The 14312-nt window shown below is 43.4% G+C and overlaps 1 protein-coding gene across 2 annotated transcripts in view; it reads right to left on the bottom strand.

Moving 5' to 3' along the window:
• The window catches only part of uggt2 (UDP-glucose glycoprotein glucosyltransferase 2), a 685376-nt gene that overhangs the window by 207819 nt on the left and 463245 nt on the right, over positions 1 to 14312 (bottom strand). For both annotated transcript variants that reach the window (XM_067986476.1, XM_067986475.1), the window contains exon 31: positions 13874 to 13958. In XM_067986476.1, the coding sequence (XP_067842577.1) occupies positions 13874 to 13958 (85 nt within the window). The remainder of the gene's footprint in view (positions 1 to 13873; positions 13959 to 14312) is intronic.

The raw sequence follows: 14312 nt of genomic DNA, 5'->3' as shown, positions 1-14312 counted from the left end.
ACCCTATCAAACCCTTTCATTATCTTGAAGACTTCTATCAGGTCACCCCTCAGCTTTCTCTTTTCTAGTCTTTCCTGATAAGTATATCCTTTCAGTTCTGGTGTCATCCTTGTGAATCTTTATTGCACCTTCTCCAATGCCTCTGTATCCTTTTTATAATATGGAGACATAGGGCCCGATATTACCATGGCGGCGGGTTCGCGGCGGGGGGGCGATTGGGCGTGTGGGTAACACGCCCGGTGAAATCAGTCTGCCCTGCGCGCAATCGCAGGCTAAATGGATCCACTTACCTCTTGTTCCGGGTTCCCCGCAGCTGAGCTGCGAGGCGGGCGGACTGCGCATGCGCAGCACAGGCTGTCAGCTGGAGGAGCTCTATTTAAAGGGGCAGTCCTCCACTGACTGATGCTGCAACAAATAGGAAAAATGACAGCATGGAGCAGCCCAGGGGGAAGGCTGCTCCCAGGTTTAATGATACCTCACTCCAGGTATCATTGGATGGGGTGAGGAGGAGGGGGGGAAAGAGATCTTCCCCACGGCGGGCAGGAGGAAGTGGCCTGCCTCTGCCACCAAGAAGGCCTGGCTCGAGGTGGCAGAGGAGGTCACCTGCACCACCAACATATCACGCACCTGCATACAGCGCAGGAGGCGCTGCAATGACCTAAGTAGGTCAGCCAAAGTGAGTACACTTACTCATTCCCCTACACTCCATCTGCCACATCACCACCCCCGCCCCACATCTCCTTCTGCACTGCCAACACTACTCTGTCACATCACCCCTCATACCCACTCAAACCTCATCCTCATCTTACCTGCACTTACTCACCTCGCCAGTACTCATCCCGCCACTACCACTCAACCCATACAATCTCATGGCTCTATCTCATACTCACCCTCTCATGCATCTCTTTCACGGTCAGCCTCACTCAACCTGCCACTACCTGTGCTGCAGCCACAGGGCATGTATCACATATGTGCAGTAGGAAGCGTAAGGCAAACGTGTTGTGAGCATGACGGGGATGCACAAGGGTGTTTGAGGGTTTGTCATGGTTTTTACTTATATTGAATTTCTGATCAACTCACATTGCATATTATATTGGCACCACTATTGCCACGTCTTGTCTAGTTTTTGCAATAATGCCCTTTCCTGAGGATCACAATGAAGACCAACAACTGATGCCACCCATTGTGTCACTGCAGAGTGGGTGTAGGTGTATTTGCAGGGCTCTTTTGTGCAGACGACTGAGAGACGTCGGCGATGTCCCCGGTGGCACCCTGGAAGGATGCGGAGGAGAAGTTGTTGAGGGCAGTGGTGACTTTGACAGCGACAGGTAAGAAGATGGTGCTCGGGCCAGCCGGGAGCAGCTCGGCATGAAGGAGGCTGCAGATGTCCACGACTACATGTCGAGTGACTCTGAGCCTCCGTGTGCACTGCTGCTCAGAGAGGTCCAGGAAGCTGAGCCTCGGTCTGTGGACCCTGTGGCGAGGGTAGTGCCCTCTGCGACGCATCTCTCTCTGGGGTTGCCCTCCCTCCTGCTGTGCAGGTGGATGTGTCACAGCACTGTGTTGTGGAGCTCCACGTGTCAGAGGTGGACGGCGTGGCCAGCGAGGCTAGTGATGCTGTTCGCCCTCTGAGGAGGTCATGACTGCAGCTACGGCGGCCCCCATCCGGAAGATGTACATCTGAGGGGGTCCGCAAGGTAGGTAAGTGTGCAAGTTGGTGAATTTTATTGTTAGGAGGAGGGTGGTGGAGGTCAAACTTTGTCCAAAGTGACAGAGTGGCCTCCTGCAATGAGTGAGGGTTCCCCCCCACAACTGTAAAATTGACCTTTGCAGTTGCCACAGGCTGATGGCTGCAACACATCCATTTCAACTGGGAGTGTTTCCCCCAGTACGGGAAACACTCGTGGCCCTCCCCACCAGGAATGTACCCGATCGCGGGTGCTTAAATCGACCCCCAGAACTCTGCATAGTACTCTAAGTGTGGTCTAACCAAGGTTCTATACAAGTTTAACATAACTTTTCGTTTCAATTCTATCCCTCTGGAAATGAACCCCAGTGCTTGGTTTGCCTTTTTTATGGCCTCATTAACCTGCAATGCTACTTTTAGTGTATCTGTACCCGAGATCCCTTTGTTCCTCTACTCCATTTAGACTCTTATCGTCCAAGCAGTATGTCGCCTCTGTTTTCTTCCTACCATAATGCACCATCTCACACTTATCTATATTAAAATTCATTTGTCAATTACATGCCCACTCTGCAAGTTTAAAAATGTCTTCTTGCATTTTGATGGATTCTTCTTCAGTATTAACTACACCCCCCAATTTCGTGTCGTCCGCAAGTTTTGAAATTGTCGTTCTGATTCCCGAGTCCAAATCATTTATGTAAATTGTGAACAACAGTTGTCCTAGCACCGATCCCTGTGGAACACCACTTCCCACCCTTTGCCAATCTGATTAGCTACTCTTCACCCCTACTCTCTGTTTTCTGTTTTGTAGCCAGCTTGCTATCTGTCCCCTGACTCCACATGCTCTGACCTTAGCTGTGAGTCTACAATGTGGTAGGTTATTGAAGGCCTTTTGAAAATCCAAATATATTACATCTACTGCATTACCCTTGTCTACTCTTTCTGTTACATCTTCAAAAAATTCAATAACGTTGATCAAGCAAGACTTTCCCTTCTGAAATCCGTGCTGACTAGTCTTTATTATATTTTTGTTTTCTAGCTGTTTTTCTATTACATCTTTGAGTAAAGATTCCATTATCTATCCTACCACTGATGTTAAGCTAACTGGTTTATAGTTCCCTGGACCTATACTATCTCCCTTTTAAAATATAGGAACAACATTAGCTGTCTGCCAGTCCTCTGGCACTATTCCCTTTTCTAATGAATTTTTATATATATGTAATTTCTATTGATGGTTTGACTTACAGGGAGAGGTTAGACAGACTGGGACTTTATTCCCTGGAGAGTAGGAGGTTAAGGGGTGATCTTATAGAAGTCTATAAAATAATGAGGGGCATAGATAAGGTCGATAGTCAAAATCTTTTCCCAAAGGTAGGGGAGTCTATAACGAGGGGGCACAGATTTAAGGTGAGAGGGGAGAGATACAAAAGGATCCAGAGGGGCAATTTTTTCACTCAAAGGGTGGTGAGTGTCTGGAACGAGCTGCCAGAGGCAGTAGTAGAGGCGGGTACAATTTTGTCTTTTAAAAAGCATTTGGACAGTTACATGGGGAAGATGGGTATCGAGGGATATGGGCCAAGTGCAGGCAATTGGGACTAGCTTAGTGGTATAAACTGGGCGACATGGACATGTTGGGCCGAAGGGCCTGTTTCCATGTTGTAACTTCTATGATTCTATGATTCTATGATTCTAATAGTGCCTCTACTATCTCTTCCCTAACTTTTAAATATATCCTCTCTAAGTTTGATTAGTTTATCAATTATCTCCTCTCTTTCTATCTTAAATGTCTTTATATCTTTTTTGATTTCTTCTTCTAATGTCATGCCCACCTTGTTAGTCTCCCTGGTAAATACTGAGGCAAAGTAGACTCATGACTAAGGTCAGAGCATGTGGACTCAGGGGACAGGTAGTTGAACGGATAGCAAGCTGGCTACAAAACAGAAAACAGACAGAAGGGGTTAAGGGTAGCTACTCAGATTGGCAAAAGATGGGAAGTGGTGCTCCCCAGGGATCGGTGCTGTGACAACTGTTATTCACAATTTACATTAACGATTTGGGCTCGGGAATCAGAACTACAATTTCAAAATTTGAGGACGACATGAAATTGGGGGTGTAACTAAGGAAGACTGCGTCAAAATGCAAGAAGACATTGATAAACTTGCAGGGTGGGCATGTAATTGGCAAATGAATTTCAATAAAGGTAAGTGTGGGGTGGTGCGTTTTGGTAGGAAGAATAAGGAGGCCACATATTGATTGGATAATAGACAGGCTGGTGGCATGGACGGACACGAGGCAGATGAAATTTAATGCAGGAAAATGTGAAGTGATACATTTCGGTAGGAAGAACGAGGAGAGGTAATATAAACTAGAGGGCACAATTCTAAAAGGGGTACAGGGACAGAGAGATCTGGGGGTATATGAGAACAAATCACTGGAGGTGGCAGGGCAGGTTGAGAAAGCAGTTACAAGAGCATACGGGATCCTGGGCTTTATAAATAGAGGCATAAAGTACAAAAGTATGGACGTCATGACGAACCTTTATAAAACACTGGTTCGGCCACAACTGGAGTATTGAGTCCAGTTCTGGGCACCGCAGTTTAGGAAAGATGTGAAGGCCTTAGAGAGGGTGCAGAAGAGATTTACTAGAATGATTCCAGGGATGAGCGACTTTAGTCACATGGATAGGCTGGAGAAGCTGGGGTTGTTCTCCTTGGAACAGAGAAGGTTGCCAGGAGATTTGATAGAAGTATTCAAAATCATGAAGGGTCTAGACAGAGTAGAGAGAGAGAAACTGTTCCCATTGGCAAGAGTCAAGAACCAGAGGGCATTGATTTATGGTGATTGGCAAATGAACCAAAAATGACATGAGGAAAAACTTTTTTACACAGTGACTGGTTAGGATCTGGAATGCCCTGCCTAAGGGGGTAGTGGAGGCAGATTCAATCATGGCCTTCAAAAAGGAACTGGATAAGTACTTGAAAGTAAAACATTTGCAGGGCTACGGGGATAGGGCGGGGAGTGGGACTAGCTGGATTGCTCTTTCAGAGAACTGGCACGGACTCGATGGGCCGAATGGCCTCCTTCCGTGCTGTAACCTGTCTATGATTCTATGAGTCCACTACCAACTTGTGAGGAGTTCTGACACTCTGCATTCATTCATGGAGTGTTGTCACCTCAATGGACGATGCAGCTGGGTCCTCCTTGCACGAGTAGCATTTCTCAGGGATATTTATGCTTGAGCCATGCAGGCTCTGGGATCCACCATCTCCTCAACCTTCGACAGGCTGAGAGACTGAATGAATAGGGGATTCAGTCATTTCATAGATGTCCTGTAGTCTGCTTTCCAACAGATCAGTGGGACTGCTCAGCCGCAGCCCAATAGCAGGGACAATCATGCAACGGGAATGAACATGTTGGCCTCTCTCAGGATGAGCACATCTATACCCTCGCTGCCCCTCCCTGATGCCAGAAAGCCAGCTGGGCCATACCTGGCAGTTGCCACGTTGCTCCAGTCTGCAGCCTGACGCTCTCATGTCCTCACTCCTAGAGGTCATCGACGAGTATCTCAAGAACATTCAACTGAGCCATAGCAGCCGTCCATCTCCCATGCTGCAGCTACTTGTTGAGCACCTCATCAGAGCACTTGGAATATGCAAGAGAGTTCTCAAGATAGGCAATTTTGAACTCACATCTGGGTGAGAATTAGTGCGTCGGCATTTGTGTACGTATGTGAAATGATTAACCTTTTGAAATCTTTGTGTGCGCTGTTCCTGTAGTAGCTGGTGATCCTGCAATGTCAGGTGACATGAATATCAATGTTCATCTTTCGGTAGAATGCAGTTTATTTGAGGGTGGAAGGACTAGGACTGATGTCGGACATACACTGTTAATACAGGGGAACAGGGATTGTTTAGCTGAAGCACTCTTCAATGTGCTGCTGCTGAACAGCTCGAGCTGCAAGCAGGTGTTGGAGCTTTCCCACTTTTTCACCATTCTCTATGTTATCAGTGTCGTCTTCCTCACCATGCTGGAAGTCTTTGTCCAATGTAGGCTCCATGTATATTGTCCCCGTTGCAGAGCAAACGTAAGCAGCATGCAACAAACCATATCATATAGGTCACTCTTTGTGGATTATATTGCAGGAAACTGCCAGACCTGTCCAGGTGGTGAAATCACTGCTTGAGGATTCCAATTGTTTGCTCGATGAGGGCTCGAGTTGAGCCATAGATCTAACCGGAGCGCAGTTCTGTGGGTCCTGAGAGAAGTCATGAGCCAAGTGTGTAGGGGATAGCCTTTGTTCCCAAGCTGCCTCACTTGCTGTGCAGGGACAAAGAGTGAGGGGTGGGGGGTTGTTGCATGATTGCTGCAATGTAAAAACATCATCGTGGCTGCCAGGAAAACAGGCACAGGCTTGCATGAAGTGCTGTTAGTGATCATACACCAGTTGTACATTAATGAACTGGAAGCCCTTGCGATTCAGAAAGACAGTGAAGTTGTCTGAAGGAGCCCGCTGGATGCAGTCAAAGATGCCTTGGACTTGGAGGAAGCCTGCAATCTGTATGAGCCCCAGAGCCCAACACTAATGTTTCCGGAAGTCCATGGGGAAAGTGATGAAACTGTTTGCTCTACCATACATGACATCAGTTACCTGCTTAATGCAAGCTTGAACTGATGTTATTGATATCCCCTTCAGCAGCCTGAGGCGAAGAAGTCCAAGGCTGCAGTGACATTGACTGCAATAGAAAAACCATGCTAGCTGTGGCAGATGGTTGGAAGTCTTGTTGCAGGAGGTAGCACAACTCTACGACACTCTCCCTGGAAAAATGCAGTCTCCTATGCACTGTTCCTTAGAGACGTGCAGGTATATTGTCCCGGGCCTATAATCTCTAAGGTTTCTTGGGAGAATGCCTCCATCCATTTGCTCTCCTTGAGGGTGCAGTTTTGTTTGTTCCATCTTCCTATTGCTGTTGTTCCTCTTCCTCTTCATCTAACCAGAGTGGATTTACCAGAAGGACCCATACAAAGATAAAAATGCACTGCCAGAAGCCGCTTAAGAGATCAGAAGTTTGTACAGCTAATTTAAGCCAAATGTAGCCAAAACTCACTATCTACTAAAAGCAGAATGTTTCCAAAATCTTTGTTTGAGAGGAGGTGAATATCTCTATAAACACTGCTGGAAATGGCTGTCTCCCGACTTGTGGGCAGGTTGAAGAACAGGCATTGAGGCCTTAACTGCATCATTTCGTCCCTATTTACATACATTAACAAGGCTCTTGTACGTTTCCGATGGGAGTACTGGTCACCTAAATTGAGGTCTGCCCCGAAATCAGAACAGGAGAACCTCTAGCAGTAAGTCAGTAGGAATTTTATTTTTCAATTTTTGACCCACTATCACCCCATTAACAGTCATTAATGGGGCGGTAGCAAGACAAAATTTGGTCCAGTGTCTCAAGTTTGAACAGGGCACAATCTGCCCACAAGGAGGGTTTCAGCAAACTGTCAGCTTTCGGTCCCAATGAGCTGATTCAGTGCACACTAACATTTAGATCAAGATTGTCGCCAATTGCAACAACATTTTTCTAAATTTGAAAAGACACAATCAGTGTCTTCTTTCCTAAAGCTTACAAAGTTATTGCTGTGTTTTTCAAAATCTGTCCAGTTAGAGGCAATGTAATGTCCTAGGAACATAGGAACAGGAGTTGGTCATTCAGCCCCTCGAGCCTGTTCCACCATTCAATTAGATCATAGCTGATCTGAATCTTAACTCCATCTACCTGCCTTGGTTCCGTAACCCTTAATTCCCTTGCCTAACAAAAATCTAGCAATCTCAGTTTTTAAATTTTCAATTGACCTAGCCTCAACAGCATTTTGGGGGAAGAGTGTTCCAGATTTCTACTACCCTTTGTATGAGGGAATGCTTTCTGACATCATCTCTGAACAGCCTAGCTCTAATTTAAAGTTATGACCCCTTGTTCTGGATTCTCCCACCACAGGAAATAGTTTCTCTCTATCTACCCTATAAAATCCTTTAATCATCTTAAACACTTCAATTAGATCACCCCATAATCTTCTGTATTCAAGTGAATATAAGCCTAGCCTATGCAACCTATCCTCATAATTTAACCCTTTTTGCGCCAGTATCATTCTGGTGAATCTGCGCTACACCCCCACCAAGGCCGATATATCCTTCCTGAGGTGCGATGTTCAGAACTGAACGTAGTACTCCAGAAGGGGTCTATAACCAGAGATCTGTACAGCTGTAACATGATTTTCACCCTTTTGTATTCCAGCCCTCTTGAGATAAAGACCAACATTCCATTAGCCTTTTAAATTAAATTTTGTACCTGTCCACTAGCTTTTAGTGATTTCTGTACATGGATCCTTAAATCTGCACTCTCATTTTTGTTAATAGTCGCTTATGTGGAACCTTGTCTAATGCCTTCTGGAAGTTTATATAAACACCAGACACTCCCTTATCTTCCTTGTTTGTTATTTCCTTAAAAAATTCAACTAGGTTCGTTAGACATGACTTACCCTTTACAAATCCATGCTGGCTTTCTCTGATCAGCTCATATTTGACCAAATGCTCAGTCACTCTGTCCCTAATAACAGATTCTAGTAACTTCTCCACAACCGACGTAAAACTAATAGGCCTATAATTTCCAAGTTTATCTCTCTTACCCTTCTTAAATCTTGGAGCGACATTGGCAATGAGAAAGTTTTGGAAGGTCACGACTAACGCATCAACAATTTCCTCACCTATTTCTTTTAATACCCTGGGGTGGAAACCATCGGGTCCTGGAGATTTGTCTCTCTTTAATGACATTAGTTTCTCCATTACCATTTTATTTTACTTACATTGAATCTAGTTAGTTCCTCCTCTTCATTTATTTTTAGTCTTCCTTATATCTCTGGTACTTTATCCTTATCCTCTACTGTGAAGATCGATACAAAGTAGCTATTTAGTATGTCTGCCATTTCCTGATTTCCAATTACAGTATCATTTGCGTCTGTCATTAAGGGGCCCACATTACTCTGAGCCACCCTCTTTCTCTTAATATATTTGTAAAAACCTTTAGAGTTGTCCTTGGAGATCCCTCACAAGCTTTTTCTCGTATTCCCTTTCTACGGCTCTTACCGCTTTGTATCCCTGTGCTGTTCTTTGTATCTCTTCCAGTCCACTGGATCTCTACCGCTCTTTGCTTTCGTATAAGTCCTTTCTTTCAGTTTTCTACTATCTCTCACTTCCCTTGTTGACCAAGGTTGCTTATTAACACAAGTAGAGCTCTTGCCCTTTAGGGGTATGTAAAGGTCTTGTATACTATCAAATACTTTTTTGAACACCTCCCACTGTTCATCTGTAGTTTTATCCGTTAATAGTTCTGCCCAGTCTATTGTGCTCAATTTCTGCCCCATCTCTCCGAAGTCAGCCGTACCTAAATTTAAAATCTTGGTTCATGACTCACCCTTCTCCCTCTCAAACCTAATATTGAATTCTATCATATCATGGTCAGTGTTAATTAGGTGTTCCCTTACCATTAGATTATTGACTAATTCAGGCTCATTACTCATTATTAAATCTAAGATGGCCTGTACTCTTGTTGGTTCAAGAACATATTGTTCCAGAAGAACATAAGAAATAGGAGCAGGAGTAGTCCATACAGCCCCTCAAGCCTGCTCTACCATTCAATCAGATCATGGCTCATCTTCGACATCAACTCCACTTTCCTGCCCAATCCCCATATCCTTTGATTCCCCTAGAGTCCAAAAATCTATCCCTCTCAGCCTTAAATATATTCAATGGCTGACCATCCACAGCCCTCTGGGGCAGAGAATTCCAAAGATTCGCAACCCTCTGCGTGAAGAAATTCCTCCTCATCTCAGTCTTGGATGGCCGACCCCTTATCCTGTGACCATGTCCCCTAGTTCTAGGCTCTCAGCATCTACCCTTTCAAGCCCCCTCAGAATCTTATATGTTTCAAAGGGATCACCTCTCATTCTTCTAAACTCCAGAGAGTATAGGCCCATTTTGCTCAACTTTATTCATCGGACAACCTTCTTATCCCAGGAATTAATCTAGTGAACCTTTGTTGCAGCGCCTCCAAGGCAAGTATATCCTTCCTTAGATAAGGAGACTAAAACAGTACTCCAGGTGAGGTCTTGCTAAAGCCCTGTAAAACTGTAGTAAGACTTCCTTACTCTTGTACTCCAACCCCCTTGCAATAAAGGCCAACATGCCATTTGCTTTTCGAATTGCCTGCTGTACCTGCGTACTAACTTTTTGAGTTTCTTGTACGAGGCCACCCAAGTCTCCCTCAACACCAACATTTAATAGTTTCTCACCATTTAAAAAATATTCTGTTTTTCTATTCTTCCTACCAAAGTGAATAACCTCACATTTCCCAACATTATAATCCATCTGACACCTTCTTGCCCACTCAATTAACCTGTCTATATCTCTATGCAGCCTCTTTGTGTCGTCCTCACAGCTTACACCTAGCTTTGTATCGTCAGCAAACTTGGATACATTACATTTGGTCCCTTCATCTAAGTCATTACTATAGATTGTAAGTAGCTGAGGCCCAAGCACTGATCCTTGCAGCACGCCACTAGTTACAGCCTGCCAACCTGAGAATGACCTACTCTCTGTTTTCTGTCCATTAACCAATCCTCTATCCATGTTAATATATTACCCCAACCCCATGAGCCCTCACCTTGCGTAACAACCTTTTATGTGGCACCTTATCGAATACCTTTTGAATATCCAAATATACTACATCCACTGGTTCCCCTTTATCTACCCTGCTAGTTACATCCTCCAAAACGCTAATAAATTTGTCAAACACGATTTCCCTTCCATAAAACCATGCTAACTCTGCCTAATCATCATATGATTTTCTAAGTGCCCTGTTACCACTTCCTTAATAATGGATTCCAGCATTTTCCCGATGACCGATGTCAGGCTAACTGGCCTGTAGTTCAATTTTCTCTCACCCTCCCTTCTTGAATAGCAGGGTAAGATTTGCTACCTTCCAGTCCACTGGGACCATTCCAGAATCTAGGGAATTTTGGAAGATCACTACCAATGCGTCCACTATCTCTGCAGCCACCTCTTTTAAAACCCTAGGATGTAAGCCATCAGTTCCAGGAAATTTGTCGGGTTTTAGTCCCATTTGTTTGTCCAGTACTTTTTCTCTAATGCTATTAATTGCTTTAAGTTCCTCACTGTCATTTACCCCTTGGTTCCCCAGTATTTTTGGTATGCTTTTTGTGTCTTCTACTGTGAAAACAGATATAAACTATTTGTTTAACGTCTCTGCCATTCCCCATTATAATTTCTCCTGTCTCAGCCTCTAAGGGTCCAAGGTTTACTTTTGCTACTCTCCTCCTTTTTACATACTTGTAGAAGTTCTTACAATCCGTTTTTACATTTCTTGCTAGTTTACTTTCATATTCTATTTTCTCCCTTTTTATCAATTTTTTGGTTGTCCTTTGTTGGTTTCTAAAACTCTTCCAATCCCCAGCCTTATTACTTTTCTTGGCAACATTATAGGCCTCTTTTTTCAATCTAATACTCTCCTTAACTTCTTTAGTTAGCCACGGGTGGATAACTTTCCCCATGGAGTTTTTATTTTTCAATGGAATGTATATTCGTTGAGAATATTGAAATATTTCTTTAAATGTTCGCCATTCCTTTAAATCTGTCAAACCCTTTAATTTAATTTCCCAATCTACCTTTGACAACTTGCCCCTCATTCCTATATAATTGGCTTTATTTAAGTTTAAGACTCTAGTTTCTGACTTAAGTATGTTATTTTCAAATTCAATGTGAAATTTTATCATATTATGATCACTCTTCCCCAGAGGTTCTATTACTGTGAGTTTACTAATTAACCCGATCTCATTACATAATATAAGATTTAAAATAGCCTGTTCCCTGGTTGGTTCCATAATGTATTGCTCTAGGAAACCATCTCGAATACATTCCATGAACTCGTCTTCCAAACTAGCTTTGCCAATTTGATTTGCCCGGGACTATATGCAGATTTAAGTCCCCCATGATGACTGCATTTCCTTTGTTACAAGCTCCCATTATTTCATGATTAATGCACTGTCCAACGGTATAACTACTATTATGGGGTCTATAAACTACTCCCACCAGTGTTTTCTGCCCCTTGTTATTTCTAATTTGCACCCATATTGATTCTACTTCCTGATCTTCCGAGCAAAGATCCTTTCTCACTACTGTCCTTATGTCATCCTTTGTTATTAGGGCTAAACCCCCTCCTTTTCCATCCCGCCTGTCTTTTCTAAATGTCACGTACCCCGGAATATTTAGTTCCCAACTGTGGTCATTTTGCAACCATGTCTCTGTAATGGCTTTTAGGTTTATCGCTATTAATTCATCTATCTCGTTATGAATGCTCTGTGCATTCAGATAAAGAGCCTTTAATTTTGACTTCTTACCATTTTCTCCTGCTTTGACCTTACTTGTTGTTGCACTATTATTGGTAAACTCTCTGTCCCTTTCTGCCACACTCTGCTTATCTTTACCCAAGTCACTACACTGTTCTATTATCTTAACTTTTCTCATTAGATTTCTAAATCTCCCCTCACCTGACCCCTCCCCCCCTTTTTAGTTTAAAGCTCTAGTTATTCGATTCGCTGGTCCCAGCCAGGTTTAAGTGGAGCCCGTCCCATCGGAACAGCTCCCTCTTTCCCCAGTACTGGTGCCAGTGCCCCATGAATCGAAACCCCTGTCTCCCACACCTCTCTTTGAGCCACGCATTTAACTTTCTGATCTGTTTGTCCCTAGGCCAATTTGCACACGGCTCAGGTAATAATCCAGAGATTATTACCTATGAGGTTCTGCTTATTAATTTAGACCATAGCTCCTCAAACTGTCTCAGCAGAGCCTTATTCTTAGTTCTACCTAGGTCGTTGGTTCTTACGTGGACCACGACAAACGGATCCTCCCCCTCATGCTCCAAGTTCTTTTCCAGCTGCGAGGAGATGTCCTTAACCCTGGCACCAAGCAGACAACAAAACCTTCGGGACTCTCGGTCGCGGCTGCAGAGAGCAGTGTCTGTCTCCCTGACTATACTATCCCCTACAATTATCACATTCCTTTTTACTCCCCCCACTTGAATAGCCTTCTGTATCACAGTGCCGTGGTCAGTTTGCTCATCCTCCCTGCTGTCCTTGCTCTCATCGATACAGGTAGCAAGTATCTCATACCTATTGGACAAGGTCAAGGGCTGAGGCTCCTCCATCACTAGATCCTGAGTCCCCTTACCTGCCTGACTCGCAGTTACACCCTCTTCTTCCTGGAAACTGTCTTGAATACACTCAAGAAATTCGCTGCCTTTGGGACGTGAGTTGTTGCACTTCTCCTAGTCTGTGTGAAAATTAAAGTCTCCCAACAAGCTTCTCTGATCTCCGCGTTTATGTATCCCACTACTTTATCATTGCTATCTGGAAGTCTAAAAACAACTCCTACTAAAGACTTGCATCCTTTTCTATTCCTCAATTCTACCCATAGCGTTTCTACTGCCTGCTCACCCTTACTGATATTCCCTCTTTCTAATGCTATAATAGTGTCACTTATCGATATTGCTGCACCTCCTCCTTTTCCAATTTCCCTGTCCTTTCTAAAGACCTTATAACCTGGAATATTTATCTCTCAGTCATGCCCAGCTTCTAGCTAGGTCTCAGTTATGGCCACTACATCATACCCTTTTAGCTGAATTTGTACTTCGAATTCTCTTGATTTATTTCTTATGCTCCGTGCATTAGTGTAGAGAACTTTTAATTTGGGAATAGACCCTGTCCTGCCTTTATGCCCTGATGTTGTTTTTAACATATGCTTTAACTTATCACACTCCTTGTTTTTTTTATCAGTTCTGTTGTATTTTGATCAGTTGTTTTGATATTATTTCCCTAGATTTGTTTCTGAACCTGAAGTATTTATATTACCGTTAACACTAATGATGACCTGGACTTCGCTCTTATCCCTTCTTTTAGTCTTTAGGCTGTTTTTATTTTTATTTCTGTCTCAGCCCCCTCGCCACTGCTTTATTGGTTTAAAATCCTTTCCTACTATTACTCTTCCACAAATAAGCTCTTGTTCTCCTTTGATGGACCATAATTAGGAATTACTTTTTACAGGTTCACAGTGCATTTACATACCTGAACTTTGAGGATTTTGCTTTTGAAACTGTTCAATACCACAACAACATCATCTACATCATCAGGAGAATCTGTGCCTTCATGTCTGCAGAGGACAAATGAAAACTTTGATAAACAATGATATCACAAACTATTTACCATTGCACCCATACTTACATTCCTTTAGACCTGAGAACTAAAAAAAAACACTTTTATTCCTTTCAGTAATTACATTATAGCAAATATCTGAAGGCTACTGAACTACTTGACCTAGTGGACAGCGTGCTCATTTGTTTAACTAAATAATATATATAATGGTAAAATGATTCGTGGTTTACACATGTAAGAACATTTTTGGCAATGACCCAGCATGTTAGGGTAGGGAAATTAATTGTGTCAAAAGTACCAAACAGAAAAGGATGGCAGGAGAATTTTCAAACATTTTATAAATTCTTTCACT

This window comes from Heptranchias perlo, chromosome 6, assembly GCF_035084215.1.
Source record: "Heptranchias perlo isolate sHepPer1 chromosome 6, sHepPer1.hap1, whole genome shotgun sequence".
NCBI lineage: Eukaryota > Metazoa > Chordata > Chondrichthyes > Hexanchiformes > Hexanchidae > Heptranchias > Heptranchias perlo.
The sequence above is the reverse complement of the archived record's forward strand: the minus strand, read 5'-3'. Positions and strand labels throughout refer to the sequence as shown.